A 26497-nucleotide genomic window follows, 5' to 3' on the forward strand; every position below is an offset into this window, starting at 1 on the left:
TTATTTCGGCCTGAAGGACCCCCTTTAGCATTTCTTATAGGGCAGGTCTTCGGTTAATGAACTCTTCCGGGTTTTGTTTTTGTAAATGTCTTAATTTCTCCTGCATTTTTGAAAGATAATTTTGCTGGATATAGATTTCTTGGTTGACAGTTTTTTTTTTTCTTTAGGACTTTAAGTCATTGCACTGTCTTCTGGCCTTCTGATAAGCCCATGTTTATCTTATGGGAATCCTTAGTATGTGACAAGTTGCTTCTCGGTTGAGGCTTTGAAATTCCTCTCTTTGTCTTTGGATTTTGACAATTTCACTATAATGTTTCTTGTAAATCTCTTAGTCTATCAGGCTTTGAGTTCATTGAGCTTCCTGGATGTGTATACTTATGCCTTTGATCAGACTGGGGAAGTTCTGGGCCATTATTTCTTCAAATGTTTTTTCTGTTCCTCTCTCTTTTTTTCTTCTGGGACTCCAACATTTGATAGTGTCCCACAGCTTCCTCAGGCTCTGTTCATTTCTCATTATTTCTTCTTTCTGCTTCTCACACCAGATCATTTCTATTGTCTTACCTTCATGTTCACTGATCCTTTCTTCTACCTATTCAAATCTGATGTTGAATCATCTAGTGAATGTTCTATTTTTGAAGCTCCAAAATTTGTTTGGCTCTTTTTTATAATGTCTGTCTCTTTTTTTTTTTTGGCTTTTTAAAAAAATTTTTTTTTATTGACTTTGTAATAATATTACATTAAAAATTTATATATATGAGGTCCCATTGAACCCCATCACCCCCACCCCACCTCTCCCCCCCCCCCCCCCCAGCAACACTCCCTCCCATCATCACGACACATCCACTGCATTTGGCAAGTACATCTCTGGGCACCTATGCACCTCATGGTCAACTGTCCACATCATGGCCCACACTCTCCCCCATTCCATCCAGTGGGCCCTGTGAGGATCCACAATGCCCGGTGATTGCCCCTGAAGCACCATCCAGGGCAGCTCCATGTCCCAAAGACACCTCCACCTCTCATCTCTCCCCGCCCTTCCCCATACCCATCAGCCATCATGTCCACTTTTCTCAATCCAATGCCACCTTTTCTATGTGGACATTGGACTGGTTGTGTCCATTGCACCTCTATGTCAAGAGGAGGCTCAGATTCCACATGGATGCTGGATGCAATCCTCCCACATTCAGTTGTAATCACTCTAGGATCCATGGTGTGGTGGTTGTCCTTCTTCAACTCCATCTTAGCTGAGTGTGGTGAGCCCAATAAGTCAGATTGTAGGTGCTGGAGTCTGTCGAGGCTCAGGACCTGGCTATCACATTGTCAGTCCAGAGATTCAAATCCCCTAAATATATCTTAAACCCCGACACTAACTACACCTCCAGCACATTAGCATGAAAGTCCTATGAAGAGAGATCCCATCTGAGTCCAGATTCATCACACATAAACACCAGTTCCAAAGAGGGGCCATCTGACCTGGTAGTTAACCCCATCGGCCATGACCATAACTTAATGTCTGTCTCTTTATTTCAGATAATGCTTTCCTAATTTCCCTTAGTTCTTTGTATATGGATTCCTTTAGCTCACAGAACATATTTAAGGCAGTTGATTTAAAGTCTTTGATTAATAGTTCCAATGTATGGCCTTCTTCAGGGATGGTTTCTGACAAATTCTTTTTTCCAATGAATGGGCCATACTTTCCTTTTCTTTGTGTTTTGTAATTTTTTTGTTGGAAACTGGGCATTCTGAGTATGATAACTCTGGAAATCCAGCTCTCCCACTCCTCAGGGATTGCTAGTGTTTGTTGCTGTTGTTGAGTAAGGGAGCCCTCGATTTGTGACTTTTCCAAAAATTTCTGCTCCAAAATGAGGAATGGAAAGAGAAAGGAGAGAAAGGGGGTAAAAGAAAAAGAAAGAAAGAAAAAAAAAGGCACAGCCTCTTTAAGACTCCTTTGCTTCTTTTGGCCAAGATGGGGTGGAATAAAGGCCACCCTCATATCTGGCCCCCCAGCAATCTGAAGTACCTGATCAAAAGCAGTCATCAGTGATCAGACCACACACCCCAGGACTTTGGAGGACTAGGCCCTTATACCATCCTGGCACCAGGAAGCTACACCAGGAGCCCTGGCTGCCTGCCAAGTGGGTGGGAGATGGTAGCTGCTGCAAGGAGGTGAAATTCATGGATACCTACTATAATTTACCATTTTCTTAGTCCACCTTTCCCTGGATGTCACAAAGTGTTCCATTAGATTCCAGAGTTCCAAAGAGTTTATTCAGACAGTTCCTGCCAGTTCAATAGTGTGGTAAAGGAACTGATTCCTGGAGCTTCCTATTTCGCCATCTTTCCACAATCTTCTCCAGTATGCTGTTTTAATCATATTGCTGATAGTCTTATCAATGCTATAAATTATCACTGACATTTTAAATTTGGATATTCTTTAATAATAAAGCACCCTTTAACTGCTCTTCTCCAAATTTTAGCTACCTCAGAGCTGGTGGAAGGCTGATAAAGGAGAGGCACTGTAGCTTGGTGACATATTCCAGGTTCTGGAACTTCTTGGTTTGCCTAGATTGATGTAATAAATTGGGTGTTTGGTTTTGCTAAGCATGCAATTTCTATTTGAGTGTGGAGGAAGGAATATATTATATACTGAGTACTTTTTCTAAAAGAAACAGGTATAAGCAAAGCTGGTACCCACTATTTATAGGTTAAAAAAATCCCAATGTGATAAGTATATATATTAGATAGGAGAATAATACCCTTGTTCTTAAAAGATAGATACTTAAGTATTAGGAGTACAGTGTCATAATGTCTGCAACTTACTTTCAAATGGTTCAGAGAAAAAAAGTCTACGAAAATACCAAGAAATAAGGCAAATGATAAGAGATATGAAAAGCTGGTGAATTTAAGTGAAAGGTTTATGCCTGTTTATTGTACTAGTATTTAACTTTTCTGCAAGCTTAACATTTTTCAAAAGAAAAAGGGGTTTGGGGAGGGAATTACCTCCTAAAAATATCTTCCAAGGTAAGAATCTGTACTTTAAATATGTTATATTTTAAAATGAAGTTTGAAAAAATGCAATGGCATATAATAGTCCACAGGTTATTGTTAACATTAACATTGGACCATAAAAGAGGAAACAGATGGAAAAACATTTAGAGTGATTGGTAATTTAACAGTGTGTTAAGATTAAATTTCCAGAAGTACAATTTAAAAAAAACTAAATAGATTCTTATATAAAAGAGACTAAACCAAAATCCTTCCATAATATTTTCTACATTGAAGGATAGAGATATAAGTATATAGATTCATAGCTATATAATCTTGGTTTGAAAAAGCCTTTTATATAAGAGAGAAACCAAAAAAAGAAAAGAAAGATTTCCTTTGTCTGCATCAAAATTTAAAACTTCTGTGCGTCAAAAACAAAGCAACAACAACAAAAATAAACAAGATTGAAAGAGAAACAATAAATTAGAGAAAATATTTGTAACATAAATGCCAATTTTCAAGAGAGTTGTAGGCTACTTTTGTTAGCCAGGAAGAGTTACCTGGAAATTAGGAATATTTAGGATCATGTCAGTAGAAAAGATGCAGTTATGTAGCATCTTATATAAGTCCTTTGAAATGCTGGTGAAAAAAGAATTCACTGTGATCTTTTGATGCAAGTGGCAAAAAACTAGTTTAGCGGGTAGAGAGTAAAATTCACAAGTCTTACTAAAGCTGACAGACAAATTAGTCAAACTGAAGTTGAGATAATTTCTTCTCTTTCTGCCTCAGGTAACATGCTAGTGGATACATGATGGAATTACTAAAAAGCCAAGGACAAATATATCAGTGCCTGAGAAGATGCTGATCTAATGAAGTAAAGAAGCCCAGCTCAGTGGGGTATTTTTTAAGTCACAATATTAACCACTGACAGCTACACCTCATAACATAATCCGAAACAGGAAATTAATAAGAATACAGTCCCAAAAATAACCTAAATCTTAAAATTCAACATGGCAACTGACTGGTTCAAATGGATACTGTACACCACTGAGCCTCCCCTGAATGGTTTGCATTATTTCAAGACTTCTAGCTAAGTTCAGTGTGGCAATCAATGGATAAATCTATGGAATTCAGGTTAAAAAAACCTAAGCTGCTCTCAATTCTATGCTAAATGACCCAATGCAAAAATACCAAGAGTGTATTTACTGGTTTATGGAGAAATCCACTAATTTGTCTTAACAAAACCCCTGTCTTTAAAGTGAGCAATTGTTTTCTTTGTCCTTATTCTCCTATTAGCCCCATATGGGTTCTTAATAAATAGAAATAATAAAGAATTTTTAAAGGGATCATTCTTCTTTGCTTAGCAAAAAATAAAAATTTATTGAGTCCTATCTTTGTGCCAAGCACTCCTCTAAGCAAGAATGATCTTATTTTATCCTTATAACTACCCTATGAGGTAAGTACTATTAATATACCTATTTCCTCAGTAAGAACTTTGAGGCCCCAGGAGTTAAGAAACTTTCCTATGATCACAGGTGATAGGAAAGTTTTGGTACTGGATGGTGGTGATGGTAGTACAACATTGTGAACATAATTAATAGTACTGAATTATATATTTGAATGTTGTTAAAAAGGGAAATTTTAGGTTATATATAAGGTACTAGAATTTAAAAACCCACATAGGACTGTACAATGCAAACAGGGAACCATGAATTATGGCTAATAGTACAATATAATAATATTCTTTTATCAGTTGTAACAAATGTACCACACTAATGCAAAGTGTTTATAATAGGGGGTATATGGGAACTTTGTATTTTCTAAAATGATTTTTTTGTAAACTGACAACTTCTCTAATTAAAAATGACAAGAAAAGAAAAAGAAACTTTCCTATGATAACAAAGTCTGTGATTTTAACCCAGGCAGTATGACTCTAGAACCAGGACCTGAACTACTCTCAGCTTGCAGGGCTTAGAGCAACTTCCTTAGAGTTGAAGGGTTCAATTCTTTGCACTTCCGCTTACCAGCTGAATGTGTCTTGGGCAAATTACTGAAGGCTCTGAGCCAGTTTCCTCATCTATAAATGAGTCTAACACCAGTATCTCTATAGGATGTGTTGGAAAATTAGATGAGATCATGTATGTGTAGACCACCTGGCATATAGTAGACATTCAACAAGAGCTTGTGCCCTTCCTTCCCTGTCTGACATTCCTCCTCTTCTTTTCCTGCTTGCTGAGAAAGCCCATACCTTCTCATTCCAGCTCCACTGAAAATCAGGGACCCAACATAGTCCCGGGGGGAGGAGACAAGTCAGTTAAAGGAAATGGGTACTATTGCTACCAATCTCTTAGTGGATAAATGCTAATTCCTAGAACAGAGAGGAGTTCATCTCAGCCCCTAAAATGCCCTCACCATGCTAGCATAACAAGCCTCGAGGTAGACAGACTTAGTTCCAAAGCAATATTGCTCCCCCACCTCCTTCGAGATGGATATAACAAGAAAACTCACCTAATGCCCTTATAATTCGCATCAGGACTTCCCCGACTTTCATTCTGGTTTCTGGCGAGTACTTGTCTTTACTGCAGTCATACTGAGCCAATAGATCAAGCAAGATTTTCTCAGGGTACACATCTGACAACAGAGCAACCCCTGGGATTGAAAACAAAAAGAGAGGATTCATTACTTTTTAGGATAGAAAGGCAAATGTACCAAGACATTCTGTGATGGGTGAACACAGAGACATTTATACTCACCTCTGTAATTCTACCAGCAAGGGCTGCCCTTTATCTGAGAGACAAAAGAGTGATTGGAAAGAACATTGGTCTGGGAGTCCTGAGTCCAAGGTTATTCTGGTTCCAGGCCTATGTGATCTCTAAGGTCACTTGCAGCACCAGCTTTCTATGACCTATGACTATGGATTCTATGAGCAGAGGCTTGATGATGACACATAATGGCAGGGATACACACATCAGCAAGAGAAGGCTGGACTGCTCTCTAGAAGCCCTTATGATTCTGAAGTTCTGTGACTAGTATTGTCCTGGCTAACATATCAATTTGAAGCACATCAGTCAACGATCCCTTGCCTTTGCTTCAGTTCTCCATTCCAGTATAATTTCTCTCTCAAATGTCCCTCTGTACAACTGTCAATGGTGGAAGCAATTTTCACAGTTTTCACAATTTGGAGGCCTGATCAGACCTAAGTTTATGGCTGGGTTTTCTGGACAGCAGAAACAGGGAGGCTCCTGTTGTTTAGTCCCTTTCCAGGACTTGCTGGTCCCTTCTCCCATCCATGCTAGTGCCTCCTAAATGTGTAACCTGCAACAGTGCTATTGTCTGAGCTCAGCTCAAGCAGTGGGATGGGGGAGGGGGGTTAGAGACAGGACCTAGGACAGGACCAGGGTAAAGGCATTGCTTTCAAAACGATATAAATATAAATCCTATTACTGAGCAGGGGAAAGTTACATACTTCAAAAGAATGGTGAGAGGAAAGGAAAGAAAACTAAAGAAGAAAATATGGGTTTCAAAATATATCCAGGGTAAGACTGCTTCCTTCCACCTCTATCTAACCACCCTAGTCCATAATCTCTAGTCTGGATTTTTTTCAATAACTTCCTCATTGATACCTCTGCTTCTACCCTTTTCACTCATTGTAGCTAGAACTATATAATTTAAAAAAATAAGTCAGGCCCCATCATTGCTTTGTCCAATTCCCATGATGGTTTCCCATCTCCCCTGAATATGAACAGCTCCCACCTACCCAACCGCCTTTGTCCTCCCTCTGAACTCATCTTTTTCTACACTCCCCTTGCTCGTTATTCTTTGCCTATGCTGCCCCTCCTCCAGGTAGTCACAGGGTTTGTCTCCCAACCCCCTCATGTTTCTATTCAAATATTATCTTTATCATACATAAAATCTACTACTCTTACTCTTGCCCTACTTCATTTTCAGATCTTTTTTTAAAAAAAGATTTTATTTATTTATTTCTCCCCATCCCCTTGTTTGCACTTGCTATGTCTGTTCATCTCCCTTGTTTCTTTAGGAGGCACTGGGAACCAAACCTAGGACCTCCGATGTGGGAGGGAGGCGCCTAATCGCTTGAGCCACCTCCATTCCCTGCTTTCTTATGTCTCTCATTATGTTTTCCTCTTGTGTCTCTTGTTGCATCATCTTGTTGGATCAGCTTGCTGTGCCTGCCTGTTGTGCCAGCTTGCTGTCTTCTTTAGGAGGCACCAGGAACTGAACCAGGGACTCCCCCCGCCCCCCCCCCATATGGTAGGCAGGAGCTCAACAGTTTGAGCCACATCTACTTCCCTCTTTTTAGTCTTAATATTATCTGACATATTATATATTTATTTGTTTATTGTCTGCTTCACTCCATAGAATGTAAGTTTTACAAAGTCAAAGATTTCGTTTTATTCCCTACTGTATCCCCAATGCCTAGAAGAGTGTGGGCACATAATAGGTGCTCAAAACTATTTCCTGAATGAATGAATGAATGAATGAATGAAGGGGCTCAAAGGGTCAACCTTGATTTAAGCACTTAAGGAAGAGACGACGGGTGGGAGTATATTAAATGCTTGAGAAATCTATAATTACTATTTTTTTAAATCTGAGTTTACCATTCCCATTTAAGCTGACACTCACAGGCCAAAGTCTGTATACTGTTTTCCATGTTATAGGGAGACTTAGGAGTCACCTGAACTCCATTCTCTGATAAATTATACACTCTCTCTTTACTTGGCTCCCTATCCCCTGTCTGGTAAGCCATGAAGGTGGTGCCCTTGACACCAAGGCTGCACCTGTTTCCTGTCTGCCCACGCTTCTTTTCTGCTCTCCCCAAGGTGGAGTTAGGGCACATCCTACCATAGAAAATATGCCTGCAGTAAGAAAAGGGTAAGAGAGTTCTTTGCTAAAGGAAAGAAAGGAAACCGCGTCCAAGTTCTGACAGAGCCCCAAAGGAAAAGTGAATCAGTAGGTGGTAACTACAATCCTGGCAGATACCGCATTACTGATTAATTATGAGGTCTGTATATACTATAGATCTGTAGCTCTCATGTCTACTTTTTTACCAGTAGCTCCCAACTCAGAAATCTGCTGGAATTGTTTCCTTTTAGGGAAACAGTTGTGACTTTATAATGAAAATCAGTGGGAAAATAGAATTTGCTTTATAACGCTGATCTTTATCTAGCTTTTCTGAAACTCAGCCATTACTAAAAGCCCTTCCTACTGCTACTGATTTGTATTTTCTCTCATTAGTCTTTAGCAGAGAGCAGTTACTTCGGTGAACATATTATCCCAGCATATACTTGAAAATCGAATTGGCTTTTGATTTCCTCTTTGTGGAGGACAGACATTGCAGTAACAACACAGCATCTATTCTCTCTGTTGGTTAACAATACCCTGGTGTTCCCTTGGGAAATATCCCTTCCCTACTCTCAGTATGAGGTGTAAGTGGGGCTAATTACCTACCCACTTTCTCCTTCTCCAGGGTGAACAATCCAAGGCTGGCCAATTAGGATATTCGATCCCATTCCGACCACAATGATTGAATCAGGAATGCGCAATGAGACTTAATCTTGTAAGCCACATTGAAACTATTGGGACAGATAAGCTCTTTTCTTTTTCCCCTGTTTAAGTTATTAACCTGGAGCTGCTAGTGGCAACCATGTAGAGAAAGCTTACCTAAGAGTGGCACCAACACAGAGGGTTGTGTTCCCGCCAAAAGTAGGAAGATTTTTAAAAAATATCATCCTTCTTCAAATGAGAGAAAGCAAGCAAGAAAAAAAGGAGAGAGGGAGGGAGGCAGGGAGGCAGGGAAAAAGGAAGGCAATCCAGATTTCTTTGGCTTTTCCTATTATGCCAAATTCTTTTTTTTTTTTTTAACAAATCAATTTTTTTAGGAGATACCAGAGATTGAACCCAGGACCTTGTACATGGGAAGCAGGCACTCAACCACTGAGCTACATCCGCTCCAAATCAATTTTATTGATACATATTAATAAAACATATAATTCACCCAAAGTATACAAACAATGGTATTTGGTATTTTCACATAGTTGTGTATTTATCACCTCAATCATCATTAGAGCTTTTTCATTATTTCAATAATAATAATAATAAAAAACAAACGAGAAAATTCTTCACCCCCTCAATCTTTCTATGCTTCCCCTGCTGTACATAGCTGCTATTTACGACTATTCTTGCACAATTATTTATCCATTAAGCCATTTTACTGAGATATATTTATATACCATACCATTCATCCGAAGTGTATAATCAATTATAATGTCAGTTTCTTAACTCCACCAAGGACCTTTAAGTTCTCTCAACTTTCCATAAAAAGCTGCAAATAGCCAAGTACAGTTTCCTTGCTTCCTACAGTCCCATTTATGCTAGCAATATTTTATCTTCCTGTGGCCTGCTCCACAGACCACTAACAAATGGCCCTCTACTACTGTTTGTGTTTTATCTTCTAGGTTACAGTTGCCACCTATGACTTTATAAAACCCTGGAGCACAAGGGTGATTCCCTCGTTACTCATCAAGCAGGAAAGAGGATCATATATGATGTTTCAGACTGTATAATGCTTAAAGGGATGAGATTTTGTGTGGCTGTTTTTGTCTCTGGTTTGAAAAATTCTCTGAACTTTCACATACTGAGGAAGCATGGCCATAACCTTCATGTGACTCTTGGCCCCTCACACTTAATAATTCCTTTGGTATTTGAAAATGGGGTAATTTCTGGGCACAGGCTTGAAGGAAACATGACACATTAATCCCTTTGGCAATAAGAACCAAATCATTGTGTGAGATGCCTGTTCCTGCTCTGATCAGGAAAACGATTATGCATTTCAGGATGTGGTACAACAGATAAAATATATGGAGAGTAAAGGTGAACCCGAACTGCAAAGAGTTCATGAAAACACATTCTGACCTGTGTGTTGGGGCAAAGCACAGGAAACAGGCAAATTACCTCAACTGAAAAATATTATAAAAAGTATTTCAGGGAGCGGGTGTAGCTTAGTGGTTGAGTGCCTGCTTCCCATGTACGAGGTCCCAGGTTCAATCCCTGGTAACAATCAATCAATCAATCAACAAGAAAAAAAGTACATCACATAACAAGATAGAATCAGTCAACTTTGTAAAATACAACTCTTTTCCCAAAGAGTTTCAGTACAAAGTCAGAAATGCATTCTGAGGAAAATAGTGTTTAAATACCCTCAAAGAACTGAAAACTGGGACTCAGATACTTGTACACCAGTTCTTAGGCACATTATTCACAATGGCTGAAAACAACCTAAGAGTCCATCAGTAAATGCATGGATGAACAAGATGAACAAAACGTGGTGTAAACACATGCACACACATAGGAATATTTTTCAGCAATAAAGAGGAACCAAGTGCTGAAACATGCTACAACATGGATGAAACCTGACAACACGGATACTGAGTGAAAAAAAGTCAGACACAAAAGGACAAAAACTGTATGAGTTCACTTACATGACATATCTAAGAATAAACAAATTCACAGACATAAAGTGAGTATAGGTTAACAGGGACCGGGATGGTAGGGGAAGGGAATGGGGAGTTACTGTTTCTATTTGGGGGTAATAAGAATATTTTGGTTGATGGCTGTACAACTTTGTGAATGTAATTAATACTTCTGAATTGCACACTTAAAAATGGTTAATAGGGGAAATTTTGTGTTATATATATTATCACAATAAAACTTTTTTTTTTAAAGTATTGACATCAAGATAATCCCTCAGGGGAAACGGACTTTGGCCCAGTGGTTAGGGTGTCCGTCTACCACATGGGAGGTCCACGGTTCAAGCCCCGGGCCTCTTTGACCCGAGTGGCGCTGGCCCATGCGCAGCGCTGATGCACGCAAGGAGTGCCGTGCCACACAGAGGTGTCCCCCACGTAGGGGAGCCCCATGCGCAAGGAGTGCACCCATAAGGAGAGCCGCCCAGCGCGAAGGAGGGAGCAGCCTGCCCAGGAATGGCGCCACCCACACTTCCCGTGCCGCTGACGACAACAGAAGTGGACAAAGAAACAAGATGCAGCAAAAAGACACAGAAAACAGACAACCAGGAGAGGGGAGGGGAATTAAATAAACAAAAATAAATCTTTAAAAAAAAAAAAAAAGATAATCCCTCAGCATACTGTTCAGTAATTTTTACACACCTTCAGCAGTAAAGGTAGTTCACGTGTAGTCTCACTTTAGACAATGTTCTTGCATCATAGGAAAGAGAGTCTGATTTTAAATGACTTTTACTGACTGGCCCTATCCCAGAAATCTGTTAAGCCACCCTCTTCCAGAACTAACCAGCCTCAGTTCTCCTGGACAGACAGTAACCTCCCCTTACATTCACACCTACCTGGAGAACCACCTACTCACTTGAATTTCTCAGGTATTTTTGCCAACAAAATTATAAGAAAGACAAAAGGCCACATAGTATATGATTTCATGTATATGAAATTTCCAGATTAGGCAAATCCAGAGTCAGAAAGTAGATTAGTGGTTGGCTAGGGCTGAGAGAGTAGAAATGGGGAGTGACTGATAAAAGGTACAGGGTTTCTTTTTTGGGGTGCTAAAGATATTCTAAAATTCTTTGCAGTGAAGTTGCACAATTTTATGAGTAAGTTTACTACCACTGAACTGTACACTCTCAAGAGGTGAATTATAGGGTATGTGAATTTGTATCTTAATAAAATTTATTTAAAAACTACAAGAAATATTTCATAGATACCCTTAAAGGCTCTTAGCCTCTAGGTAGGAACCTCACACTGATCAGGTCTGTTTTGGAGCAAATACACTCCAAGCAGCCATTGAACTGCCAGGGCTGCCAAAGAGTGCCATCTGCTGGCAGACCAAAGAAGTGCACATGAGAAAATTAAAAATAAGAAAGAGAGGTTTTTTCTGCAAATTATAGCCTCCCTCCCCAAGGGCCTAGGAATCAGGTCTGCAACCCATTACTGGGTCCAGAGCTCAGTTTGGAGCAACTAACAGACAATCTTAATGATCCAGGTCAAACCAAGAAAAAAAGAGCAGCGGTAATACAGATTTCCACCATTGAATCCCTACGAAAGAGAAAGAAATTGAGCTACTGAGCAAAGCACCAGCCTAATCAGATGCCTGGACATTAGCAAAAAATTATGAGCCATACTAAGGAAACGGAAGACATGGCCCAAGAGAAGGAATATATTGAAGCCCCAGAAGATAAGCAGGATTTGAGAGAACTAATTAGTGAGATGCTCACAAACTTCCAAAATCAAATTAATGAGTTGAAAGACAATATGGTTAAAGAGATAAGTGACATCAAGAAGACATTGAGTGAGCACAAAGAATAATTTGGAATCCTGAACAGAAAAGTAACAGCACTTTTGGGAATGAAAGACACAATAGGTGAGATCAAAAATACATTAGAGGGAAGCAGCTGTGGCTCAATCAGTTGGGCTCCCGTCTACCATATGGGAGGCCCTGGGTTTGCATCCTGGGACGTCCTTGTGAAGGCAGGCTTGCCCACATGCTGCAGAGAGCTGCCAGCCCACAAGTGCCATGGAATGCTGCTCGGCCCACAAGCACCACAGAGTGCCACCCGGCTTGCAAGCACTGGGGAAAGCCAACTCAGCAAGGTGAGACAAATAAAAAACACAGAAGAGTGCACAGGGAATGGACACAGAGAGCAGAAAACAAGCAAGCCACAAGGCGGGCGGGGGGGGGGGGGGCGGGGTGGGGAGAATAAATAAAAATATAAATACAGACAAACAGAAGAACACACAGTGAATGACAGAAAGAGCAAACAACAGGCAAGCCGCAAGTTGGGGGAGATAAAAACAACAACAACAACAACAAAAACACATTAGAGGGAAGCAGATTTGACTCAAATGATAGAGTGTTCACCTACCATATGGGAGGTATAGGGTTCAAACCCAAGGCCTCCTGACCCATGTGGTAAGCTGGCCAATGAGCAGTGCTGATGCACGCAAGGAATGCTATGACACTCAGGGGTGTCCCCCGTGTAGGGGAGCCCCACTTGCAAGGAGTGCAGCCCAGAAGGAGAGCCACCCCAAAAGCATAGCCTGCCCAGGAGTGGTGCCACACACACACAGAGCTGACACAACAACAACAACAGAAAGAGACATAGATCCCTGGTGCTGCTGACAAGAATGCAAGCAGACACAGAAGAACACACAGCAAATGGACACAGAGAGCAGACAACAGGGGTGGGGGGTAGGAAGGGAGAGAAAAAAATCTAAAAAAAAAAACAACAAAAACCAAAAAACCCCACATTAGAGGCATACAACAGCAGACTCAAAATGATAGAAGAAAGAATAAGTGATATCAAAGACAGAACAGCTGAAATTGAAGAAAAGAACTAAGAGAGAAAGGAATGGAAAAAATTGAGCAGGAGCTCAGGGAGTTGAATGACAACACAAAACACAACAACATTTGTATCATGCATTCCAGAAGGAGAAGAGGAGGGAAAAGGGGAAGAGAGAGTATTTGAGGAAATAATAGCTGAAAATTTCCCAACTCTCATGAAAGAAATTAATTCACATGTCCAAGAAGGGCACCATACCCCAATCAGAATAAATCCAAATAGACCTACTCCAAGACACATACTACTCAGTTTGTCAAAAGTCAAAGATAAAGAGAAAATTCTCAGAGCAGCAAGGGAGAAGCAAACCATCACATATAAGGGATGCTCAGTAAGACTCAATGCAGAATTCTCTTCAGAAACCATGGAGGCAAGAAGACAGTGGCATGGGACTATCAGGATACTGAAAGAGAAAACCTGCCAGCCAAGAATTCTTTATCCAGCAAAACTGATCTTCAAATATGAAGGTGAGTAAAAAATATTCACAAACAAACAGAAATGGGAAGTGGATGTGGCTCAACTGATAGAGCATCTGCCTACCATAAAGGAGGTCCAGGGTTCAAACGCAGGGCCTCCTGGCCCATGCAGTGAGCTGGCCCATGTGCAGTGCTGCCACGTGCAAGGAGTGCCATGTCATGCTGGAGTGTCCCCCGCATAGGGGAGCCCCATACACAAGGACTGTGTCCTGCAAGGAGAGCTGCCCCACTCAAAAAAAGTGCAGCCTGCCCAAGAATGGTGCCGCACACATGGAGAGCTAATGCAGCAAGATGATGCAAAAAAAAAAAAGAGACACAGATTCTCAGTGCCACCAAGAATGCAAGTGGACACAGAAGAACACACAGTGAATGGACAAAGGAGAGCAGACAATGGGGGAGGGGAGGGCAAGGGGAGATAAAATAAATAAAATAAATCTTCAAAACAAACAAACAAACAAACAGAAACTAAGAGAGTTTGCAGAAAAGAATCCACCTGTGCTGGAAATATTAAAGGAAGCCTTAGAACCTGAAATAAAAAGGCCAGAGGGAGAGGCCTGGAGGAGGGTATAAAAGAAAGAATAGCAGAAAGAACAACCAAAAGAGTAAAAAGACAGACAAAAATATGATAGGACATATGAAAAACAAAGAATAAAATGGTGGAAGTAAATTATGCATTTACAGTAATATCAATGAATGTGAATAGAATAATCTCCCCAATCAAAAGATACAGGCTGACAGAATGGATTTTAAAAATATAAGCCACCCATACGTTGCTTACAAGAAACTCACCTTAGATCCAGGGATACAAACTGGCTGAAAGTGAAAGACTGGAAAAAGATACTCCATGCGAATAGTAACCAAAAAAGAACAGGGGTAGTAGCTATACTAATATCAGACTAAACAGACTTTAAATGCAAAAAAGCTATAAGATATACAGAAGGCCATTATATATTAATAAAAGGAACAATCTACCAGAAGGATATTATAGTTATAAATACCTATGCACCTAACCAGGGTGCCCCAAAACACATGAGACAAACTCTGATAAAATTGAAGGGAGAAATAGACATCTCTACAATAATCGCTGGAGACTTTAACACCCCACTCACGTCATTAGACAGAACAACTAGACAGAAGATCAACAAGGAAACAGAGAACATGAACGATATGATAAATGAGTTAGACCTAACAGACATATACATAATGCTGCATCCAAACTCAGTGGGTTATACATCCTTTCAAGTGCCCATGGATCTTTCTCTAGGATAGTCCTCATGTTAGGGCACAATGCATATCTCAATAAGTACAAAAAGATTGAAATTATACAAAGCATTTTCTCAGGTCATAATGGAATGAAACTGGAAATCAATAATAGACAGGAAAAAGTAAATATGCAAATGTGTAGAGGCTGAACAACACACTCCTAAATAATCTATGGGTCAAAGAAGAAATTGCAAATGACATCAGTAAATACATTGCAACAAATGAAAACAAGAACCCAGCTTATCAAAACTTATGGCATACAGCGAAGGCAGTCTTAAGAGGGAAATTTATAGCTCTCAACACCTATATTGAAAAAGAAGAAAGAGGTAAACTCAAAGATTCAAATAAACAACTAGAGAAACTAAAAAAAAAAGAACAGCAAACCATTCCCAAAGCAAGCAGAAGGAAAGAAATTATAAAGATTAGAGCAGAAATAAATGAAATTGAGAACAACAAAAAGAAAAACAATAGAGAAAATCAACAAACCAAAATCTGGTTCTTTGAGAAGATCAATAAAATTGACAACCCCCTAGCTAGACTAACAAAGGAAAAAAGAATGAAGATGAAAATAAACACAATCATAAATGAAAGGGGGAAAGTTAAAACTGATCCCACAGAAATGAAAAGAATCATAAGAGAATATTATGAGAAACTGTATGTCACCAAATAGACAACCTAGATGAAATCGACAAATTCCTAGAAATGCACAAACACCCTACGCTGGTACCAAAAGAAATACAAGAACTTAACAAACCAATTACATTTAAAGAGATTGAATCCATCGTCAAAAATCTCCCAGCAAAGAAACGTCCTCAACCAGATGGCTTTACAGGTAAATTCTACTAAGCATTTTGAAAAGAATTAACACCAATCCTGTTTAAACTCTTCCAAAAAATTGAAGAGGAGGAAAAATTACCCAATTCATTTTATAAAGCCAACATCACCCTAATAACAAAGCCAGATAAAGACACTACAAGAAAAGTTTGGAGATCAAACTCTCAAATCAATATAGATGCAAAAATTCTCAACAAAATACTTGCAAATTGAATCCAACAGCACATCGAAAGACTTATACATCACCACCAAGTGGAATTTATTCCTGGTATGCAAGGTTGTTCAACATAAGAAAATCCATCAACATAATACACCACATTAACAAACTGAAGGGAAAAAAACACATGATCATCTCAATCAACACAGAAAAGGCATCTGACAAAAATCCAGCATCCTTTTTTGATAAAAACACTTCAAAAGATAGGAATAAAAGGAAAATTCCTCAATATGATGAAAGGCATTTATGAAAGATTCACAGCCAACATTGGACTCAATGGGGAAAAGTTGAAAGCTTTCCCTCTAAGACCTGGAACAAGACAAGGATGTCCACTGTCATCGCTGTTATTCAATATTGTACCAGAAGTTCTAGCTAAGGCAATTAGACAAGAAAAAAAATTAAAGGCATCCAAATAGGATAGAAGCAGTAAAACTCTCGCTGTTTATGGATGACATGATCCTGTATTTAGAAAATTCTGTAGTATCCACGACAAAGCAACCTGAGCTAACAAATGAGTTCAGCAAACTGGCAGGATGCAAGATAAACATACAAAAAACAGTAAATGTTTCAGTACACTTATACTGAACGATCTGAGGAGGAAATCAGGGGAAAATTCCATTTATAATAGCAACAACAACAACAAAAAAACTCAAATACTTTGGTTAATTTAACCAAAGAAGTACAGGACCTATATGCAGAAAACTATAAAACAATGCTAAAAGAAATTTTAAAAGACCTAAACAAATGGAAAGACATTCTGTGTTCATGGATTGGAAGAATAAATATGGTGAAGATATCAATCTTACCCCAACTGATATATAGCTTCAATGCAATACCAATCAAAATTCCAACACCCTACTTAATAATATTAGAAAAGGCAATTACTAAATTCATTTGGAAGGGAAAGTGCACCTGATTAGCCAAAAGCATTCTAAAAAAGAAGAGCAATGTGGGAGGAATTTACTACCTGACCTTGAAACATATTACAAAGTTACGGTGGTCAAAACAGCATGGTAATTCCCTACATATTCTCTGAAACATTTATGTAATTGAAGTATATTTTAAAAAATAAAGTGAAAAAAAAAAATACTCCACAGATGTCAGAGGAAACCTAACCCTGCTGAAAGTTAGACCTGACATTTTCGGCATCTAAAACTTTAAGAAAATTAATTCCTGTCTTAAAAACAAACAAAAAATGCAGCATGCTACTGGCAAACAGATAGACATATCCATCAGTGGAGTAGAATTGAGAATCCAGAAATAATCCCTCGCCTCTACAGTCAACTGGTTTTTAAAAATTAATTAATTTCTTTATTAATTCATTTATCCTCCCCCCCCCGCAGCTTGTTTGCTCTCTGCTCTCTGTGTCCATTCACTGTGTGTTCTTCTGTGTCTGCTTGTCTCCCTTTGTTGCGCCATCTTGCTGCGCCAGCTCTCTGCGGGCATGTGCCATCAGCTCTCCATGGGCACAAGCCAGCCTTCACAAGGAGGCCCCGGGACGCGAACCCAGGGCCTCCCATATGGTAGACAGGAGCCCAATTAATTGAGCCACAGTCGCTTCCCTCAACTGGTTTTTGACAACCTACCAAGTCCATGGTAACAGGACAAAACAGTCTCTTCAACAAATGGTGCTGGGACAACTGGATATCTATAACCAAAAGTATGAAAAAGGATCCCCATCTCACTCCCTATAGAAGAATCAACCCATAATGGATCAAAGACCTAAATATAAAAACCAGGACCATAGAACTACTAGAAGAAAATGTAGGGAAACATCTTCAAGACCCTGTGGTAGATGGTTTCTTGGACCTTATATCCAAAGCACATGCAACAAAAGAAAAAATAGGTAAATGGGACCTCCTCAAAATGAAACACTTTTGCACTTCAGACGACTTTGTCAAAAGGGTGAAAAGGCAGCTGACTCAATGGAAGAATATATTTGGAAATCACACACAAGGGTTGAATATCCATGATATATAAAGAGATGTTACAACTCAACAATAAAAAGACAAATGACCCAATTAAAAAATGGGCAAAAGACTTGAACAGATATTTGTCCAAAGAAGAAATACAAATGACAAAAAAAAAAAAAAGAAAGAAAGAAAGAAAAAATGTTCAACATCTCTACTGATTAGGTAAATGCAAATCAAAACCACAATGAGATATCATTTCATACCTACCAGAAAGACCACTATTAAAAAGACAGAACTACAAATGTTGGAGAGGATGTGGAGAGATAGAAACAATTTATTTACTGTTGGTAGGAACACAGAATGGTACAGCCACTGTGGAGGACTGTTGGCAGTTCCTAAAGAAGTTGACTATAGACTTGCCACGTGACCCTGCAATACCACTACTAGGAGCAGTGACATGAAGAGACACCTGCACGCCTATGCTCATAGGGGCATCATTCGCAATTGCCAAAAGCTCAAAACAACCCAGGTATCCATTAACCTATGAATGGATAAACAAAGTGTGGTGTATTCACACTATGGAATATTATGCAGCTGTTAGGAGAAATGAAGTCGTAAAGCATATGACAACATGGATGAACTTGAAAGACATTATGTTGAGTGAAGCAAGCCACACACAAAAGGACAAATACTGTATGACTGCATTACTGTAAACTAAATACATTGTGTAGCATATTGTATGATTCCATTTATATAAAACATAAATATAAATCAATTTATAAAGATGAAACTTAATTACTGGTAATGTAGGGCTAGGGAAGGCATATTATAGAGTGTGAAGTTTTGGTTTTTTTTTGAGTAATGAAATAATTCTGAAACTTTTTGTGACGATGAATACACAACATTATGATTACAGTCACACCGGGGTACCTGACTGTTTTAAAACCTGTTGAATTTGGTACTCAATCCATTTTGACATGAAAATTTTGTCCCAGTACTTGTCATTTCTTTGGTATTTAACATGTAAGCTAGAATTTGTTGTTGTCAGTTGCCTCGTGACTCGCTACCCTTTCCAGCTGATACAAAGAGTCACACAATAGTCAGGGCAGCTCTTGCCCCATGCACATCCCATTGCCATCTTATCTTAGCTTCTGTGCTCATTTTGCATATTTTTGCATTTTTTTCTCATCATGGGTCCTAAGAAAATGAGCAGTGATAGTGCAAGCAGAAAACAAAATTACTTCACACCAGCACTGAGCAAAAAAAAAGAAACAATAGATAAATATGAGAGCGGTATTCACATTACTGATCTTGCTAGGGAATACGGTATGCCTAGAACAACTGTCTCCACCATCATTAAGAATAAAGAAGTGATTAAAAAAAAGGCTGATGTTGCAAAAGGAGTTAAAGCAGTAACAAAGCAGCATTCCCAAACACTCAAGGAAATTGAAAAGTGTTATTAATTTGGGTAAATGAACAGCAATTGGTGGGTGACAATGTATCAGAAGCCATGATATGTGAAAAAGCGCAAGTGTTACATGCTGATCTTTTGAAAAACAAACCAGAACCGAGTGATGACTGTTGAAATTTTTAAGGCCAGCTACGGCTGGTTTGATCATTTTAAAAAGAGGACCTGCATCCATAATGTCATGAGGCATGGTGAGACAGCGAGTGCTAATAAAAAGGCTGCTGATGAATTCATTAGTGAATTTCAAGACTATGTAGAGGCTGAAAGTTTTATTCCCCACCAAGTTTTTAACTGTGATGAGACTGGAGTTTTTTGGAAAAAAATGCTGAGTAGAACTTACATCACAAAAGAGGAGAAGGCATTACCAGGCCAGAATTTGTGGCCAGAAGCTGTGACTCAGAGAACTTAGAAGGATATGAGGTTGAGCTACAGGTAAAGAGGGTAAAGCTGTGCAGCATATGGTATCTTTGGGCCAGTCCATGGGCCTGGAGGTCGATGCTGCTGGTATTCAGGAGTTAGTGGGGGAACATCATGCGCTCAGCACAGAGGAGCTGCAGGAACTATAGAAGGAGGATCAACAAGAGGTGGTTGAAGAGATTTCAAGTGAGGAGGAGATAAGGGAGGATGTCCCCAGTTCCTCAATAAAAGCAATGTGTGTAGAATGGGCAGAAGTTCAAAACTTTGTGGCAAAGTACCATCCGGACAAAGTTCTGACAAGCAGAAACGTGAATTTATTGAATGACCAAACAATTCCCACACTTTTAAGTAATTCTGAAAAAAAGACAGAAGCCGTCCCCATTGGATAAATTTTTAGTGAAAGTGACAAAGAGCATGTCAGAGCCTGTGGAGCAAGTTGAAAAAAGGCAGAAAAGAGAAAGAACACCTGGAGTGCAAATGCAAGCCACACTCCATGTAACCTCTCCTCCTCACCACTCTCCTCCCACCATCCCATAGGCCATGGACTCTTCTCAGGACAGGTAAAGTGAAGTTTTATTTTATTTAAGTAAGTATTTATTAATTTTTAGATTTATTTCTCATGAAAAGTAATGATACACAATTCTACCTTTTACATATTGTCTTTAAAATGTGCATTGTCTTTGGTTTGAGAATGCACTAAATTCAAAGTAGGTAGGACTACAGTCAGCAGGAAGCAGCTGCAGAGGACCTCCAGTCCACTTCTTCCCCAAAAGATTTTGGTTTGCACACCAGGGAAGCGGGGATTGAGGTAGGAGAATAGGGAAGCTGGGGCACGTGGAAAATTACTTATCTAGAGGCCTGAGGCAGGTAGAGAGTCAGAGATACAAACATCAACTTATTTAGGAACTCACCCCTTGCCCAAGGACTTACAAGATGTCAGCTGACAGCCCCTTGAGGTTGACTACCAAGTGATTCTCAGCACACACCCCACCACTTACTCCCACTTTCCTTCCTTCAACACTGTTCAATAAACCATCTTATTGCCTAGTTTGGTCCTTGAATTCTTTCTTGCAATCTAACAAGAACACTCTCCTTCAACAGATTCCTTTATCTTCTAAGTTTCCTCCTGGCATTTCACCTCAAGCCTATGTAAAAAGAAGTTGTGGAATCAGCAAAACTGACTGATAAATCAAGTTCTCACTAGTTTTGAGAAAACCAAAGACTCCCAAGGGGAGTTGTCACCTGGCTTAACGTTCTGGCAAGTCAGGGCTGATCTTCCACATTATCCTGTGACTTCAGCAAAGCCTGGCGGGCTAGAAAACTTGCTTTGTGCCTGAGGCACTAGGCAGTGATAGAGGCAAGATAGAAACTCTTAAACTCTACCTTTTCCTTAATCAAGCGTATCAGCTGTCCTAATGAGATGATTAGGTGATAGGTGCGCCAGGATATGACTGGTTTAGAAAAAGTCATCATTGTGAAAACAGCAACCATACATGTAGGACTTAAACTGTAGTCTCATACAGAAAACAAATTGAGCTACTAGAAAACTCCTCAAAAGGGCCCCTCTTCCCTGATAAGTGCACATAATACACAGACATTTTGCCTATAATTTTAGGGAGTTATTGGACACAGTAATGGACACTTTAGGGATCCACAAAGCACTCAAGTAAAATCCCTGTGCTAAGTTGTGGGTTATAAAAGGGCAACTGTAATGCTTCCACCATCAAAGGAATTTAAAAGGAAAAATACATATGATCATCTCAATTGATGTGGAAAAGGCCTTTGACAAAATCCAGCACACCTTCTTGATTAAAAAAAAAACACTCAGAAAACGAGCAATAGAAGGAAACTTACTCAACATGATAAGGAACATGTATGAAAAACCCACAACTAATACCATACTCAATGATGAAAGACAAGCCTTCCCCTTAAGATCAGGAACAAGACAAGGATATCACCATTACTATTCAACATTGTACTGGAAGTTCTAGCCAGAGCAATTAGGCAAGAAAAAGAAATAAAAAGCATCCAAACTGGAAAGAAAGAAGTAAATCTTTCCCTATTCACAGATGACAAGATCCTACACATATAAAATCCTGAATATTCCATAAAACAAACAAACTGGAGCAAATAATGAATTCAGCAAAGTAGCAGGATATAAAAGTAGTAACAAAAATCAGTAGTGGGGAAGTGGATGTGGCTCAATCGATTGGGCTCCTATCTACCATATGGGAGGCCCTGGGTTCACTTCCCAGGGCCTCCTTGTGAAGGCAAGTTCGCCCGCGCCTGAGGGCCGCTGGCGCAGCAAGATGACACAAGAAAGAGAGACGAGCAGACACAGAAGAACCCACAGCGAATGAACACAGAGAGCAGACAGCAAGTAAGCAGCAAGGGGAAGAAGGATAAATAATTTTTTTTAAAAATCAGTGGTGTTTCTATACACTAGTAATGAATAATCTGAAAAGGAAATCAAGAAAAATATTCCATTTACTATAGAAATAAAAGAATCAAATATCTAGGAATAAATTTAACCATGGATATATAAGATACATGGGAAACTATAAAACATTTTTAAAAGAAATTGAAGATGAACTAAATAAATGGAAGGACAGTCTGTGTTCATGGACTGAAAGATAATATTGTAAATATGATGAAACTATCCAAAGCAATTTACAGATTCAACAGAATATTGATTAAACTTCTAAAATCCTTCTTCACAGAAATGGAAAAGCCAATTGTCAAATTAATATGGAAGATTAAGGTGTCCCCGAATAGCTAAAATCATCTTGAAAAAGAACAAAGTTGGAAGATTCACACTTCCCAATTTTAAAACTCATTATAGTGCTACAATAATGCAAGATGTTGGTGGTGGCATGATATATGTGAATTCTATGTGTTATGCATGATTGATTTGTAAGCTCACAACTTTTCTAATTAAAATAATATAAAAATAATTTTTAAAACATGCTAAGTGATAGAAACTGGACACAAAGTACTATATATCACATGTATATAAAATGTAAATATACATGAATCTATAGAGACAGATATAGATTAATGATTAGGGGCTATGTAGAGCTGAGATGATAGAGAGATTGAGAGGTAAATATTAAGGGGTGTGGGGTTTTCTTTTTGGAGTAATGAAAATGTTCTAAAATTGATTATGGTGATGAGTGCACAACTCTGTTATTATACGAAAAGCCACTGTACACTTTGGATGAACTGTATGGAATGTGAATATATCTTAATAAAACTGCTCTATAAAAACATTACAAAGCTACAGTAATCAAAACAGCATGGTCTTGGCAGAAGAACAGTCATATACAAATGGAATAGAATCAATAGTTCAGAAATAAGCCCTCACATCCATGGTCAATGCATTTTTGACAAGGGTGCCAAATCTGCTCAAGGGGGAAACAATAGTCTCCTTAAAATGGTACTAGAAAAACTAGATCTCCATATGCAAAAGAATAAAAGTGGATCACTATCTCACATCACGTACACAAATTAATTCAAAATGAAACAAATGCCTAAATTTAAGAACCCAAACTATAAAACTCGTGAGGGAAACAAGGGAAATATCTTCAAGAACTTGTAATAGGCAATGGATTCTTAGACTTTACACCAAAAGCACAAACAACAAAAGAAAAAATAGATAAATTGGTCCTTACCAAATTAAAAACTTTTGTGCAACAAAGGAAAGTAAATTAAAGTAAAAGGGCAATTTATATAATAGGAGAAAATATTTGGAAACCATATATTTAATAAAGGTTCAATATCTGGAATATATAAAGAACACTTACAACTCAACAATAGAAGGACAAACAACCCAATTTAAAAATGGGCAAAGAACTTGAATAGACATTTCTCCAAAGTAGATACACAAATGGCCAATAAGTACATGAAAAGATCATTTGTCATTAGGGAAATGGAAATCAAAGCTACAATGAGAAACTACTTCACATTCACTAGTATGACTATTATTTTAAAAATGGAAAATAACCAGAGTTGACAAAAATGAGGAGAAATAGGAACTACTGTGCATTTTTGGTGAAATGTAAAATGATGCAGCCACTATGTAAAACAGTTTGGCAGTGCCTCAGAAATTTAAGCACAGAATTACCTATGACCCAGCAATTCCAATTCTAGGTATATACCCAAAAGAATTGAAAGCAAGCAAATGACAGATATCTGTAAACCACTATTCATAGCATTATTCACAATAGCCAAAAAAGTAGAACTCCAGTGTCCTTCCATGAGTAAATGGATAAATAAAAGATGGTACAGACATACGCAGGAATATAATTTAGTCATAAAAAAGGAATGAAATTTTGATACCTGCTACAACATAGATGAACCTTCAAATGAAATAAGTCAGGCACAAAAGAGAAGATATTATATAATCTCACTTATATGAAATAACGAGAATATGCAAATTCATAGATTCAGAAAGATTATAGTGTCCAAGGGGCTGTTGGTAAGGAATGGGCAGTTAATGCTTAGTGGGTACAGTTTTTGTTTGGGGGGACAGAAAAGTTTCGGAAAAGAGATGCTGGTGATAGTAACACATAATTATGAATGTAATTAATACCACTGAATTTTATACTTGAAAGTGGTTAAAATGGGAACTGCTATGTTGTATGTATACAAACACAATGAAAACTTATTTATTCTCCTCCCTTTCCCCCACCTTTGTTTTTTGCACTTGCTGTCTGCTCTGTGTCCATTTGCTGTGTGTTCTTCTGTGTCTGTCTTCTCTTTAGGTGGCACCAGGAACTGAGCCTGGGACCTTCTGGACTGGGAAAGAGGCGCTTAATCTCTTGTACCACCTCGGCTCCCTGGTCTGCTGTGTCTTTTATTGTCTCTCCTCTGTGTCTCTTTTTGTTGCATCATCTTGCTGCACCAGCTCTCCACTCAGGCCAGCTTGCTGCGCAGGTCAGCACTCCTGTATGGGCCACCACTCTGCTCACCGCTAACTCTCTGCATGGGTCAGCTTACCTTCACGAGGAGGCACCGGGAATTGAACCCTGGACTTCCTATATGGTAGATAGGAGCCCAATCACTTGAGCCACACGTTTCCCTGAAAACTTTTTAAAAAACTTTGTTTTTCTCCTGATGACATAAATAATACATTGTCATGTTTAAATATTCAAATATTACAGATACATATAAGGACGAAAGTATAAGGATAAAAAGTCTAGATATAAATTATAAGGAAGAAATACAAATCATTTGTTGGGGATGTAGGGGGTTGGGGAGAGACAGCTAAGGGAAGCAGGGTTTCTTTTAAGAGTGATGAACTGTTTTAAAGTTGATCATGGTGATGGATGCATAACTATGAATAAACTAAAAACCATTGGTGATGGTTTATTTCACGTGTCACCTTGGCTAGGTTATGTTATCCAGTTGTTTGGTCAAGCAAGCCCTGGTGTGATTGTTACTGTCAAGTTATTTCCTGGCTTTAAATTATTAGTTGATTGCTTTCAGCAATGAGAGGAGCCTCTTCATCCAATCAGTTGGAGGCCTTGTGGAGAGAAGGACTTCAATGGTTAAAAAGAATCATTTCTCTCTCCACTTCAGTCAGACAGCATCTCCTGAGGAATTCAACATTACCTTCATTAGGTTTCCAACTTGTGCCTGCCCTATAGAATTCAGACCTGCCAGTCCTCATGCTTGTGTGAGCCAATTCCTGTAATAAATCTCATACTATTAACATTTCTATTTGGAAAATCCTGTTGAATGTATATTTTAAATGAGTGAATTCTATTGTATGTAAATTTTCTCTCAAAAAGGCTGATTTTAAAAATCACCTGAAATCTGAGCTAACCAACATAATCATTTTAGTGCCCTCTCTTTCATACACCATTCCATGTAGAAGTACATAGGCATACTGTTTTTATCGTGGACAACTCTGTTTTTTAACTTCTCTTTTTTTTTTTTTGAGTGACAAGGGGAGCTTATTCCCCAAGATAACAACATGTCTTAAGAAAAGTCTTAATACTGAAGTCTATTTTTTAAATGGTGGGCACAAGACCACCTAACAATCTCAAGGTAACAGAAAAACTGTTTGGTTCCAACAGTGCTTCTCAAACTTTAATATGCACACAACAAACTGGGGCTCTGGATAAAGTGCGGATTCTTATTCTAGGTTTGAGTAGGGCCTGAGATTCTGCATGTCAAACCATCCCCCCGGGGATGGTGATGTTGCTGGTCCACAGAGGGCACTTGGAGTAGCAAGGCTTAATTATCAAGTCATGGATGCATACTCTTGGCTGTTACTCGAGATAATTCACCATGGTCCAATGATATCATTTAAAAACTTTAACAGGGGACGCGGACTTGGCCCAGTGGTTAGGACATCCGTGTACCACATGGGAGGTCCGCGGTTCAAACCCCGGGCCTCCTTGACCCGTGTGCAGCTGGCCCACGCGCAGTGGTGATGCGCGCAAGGAGTGCCGTGCCATGCAGGGGTGTCCCCCATGTAGGGAAGCCCCACACACAAGGAGAGCGCCCCATAAGGAGAGCCGCCCAGCACAAAAG

The 26497-nt window shown here is 39.0% G+C and overlaps 1 protein-coding gene across 5 annotated transcripts in view; it reads right to left on the minus strand.

The window, feature by feature from the left end:
* The window catches only part of TANGO6 (transport and golgi organization 6 homolog), a 279753-nt gene that overhangs the window by 112161 nt on the left and 141095 nt on the right, over positions 1-26497 (minus strand). For all 5 annotated transcript variants that reach the window (XR_011646283.1, XM_058279794.2, XM_058279795.2 and 2 more), the window contains exon 15: positions 5494-5634. Coding sequence is in view for 4 of the 5 variants with exons in the window: in XM_058279794.2 (XP_058135777.1) it covers positions 5494-5634 (141 nt within the window). In the remaining variant the exon portion in view is untranslated. The remainder of the gene's footprint in view (positions 1-5493; positions 5635-26497) is intronic.

The sequence above is a fragment of the Dasypus novemcinctus genome, chromosome 18 (assembly GCF_030445035.2).
Source record: "Dasypus novemcinctus isolate mDasNov1 chromosome 18, mDasNov1.1.hap2, whole genome shotgun sequence".
NCBI classification, from domain to species: Eukaryota; Metazoa; Chordata; class Mammalia; order Cingulata; family Dasypodidae; genus Dasypus; species Dasypus novemcinctus.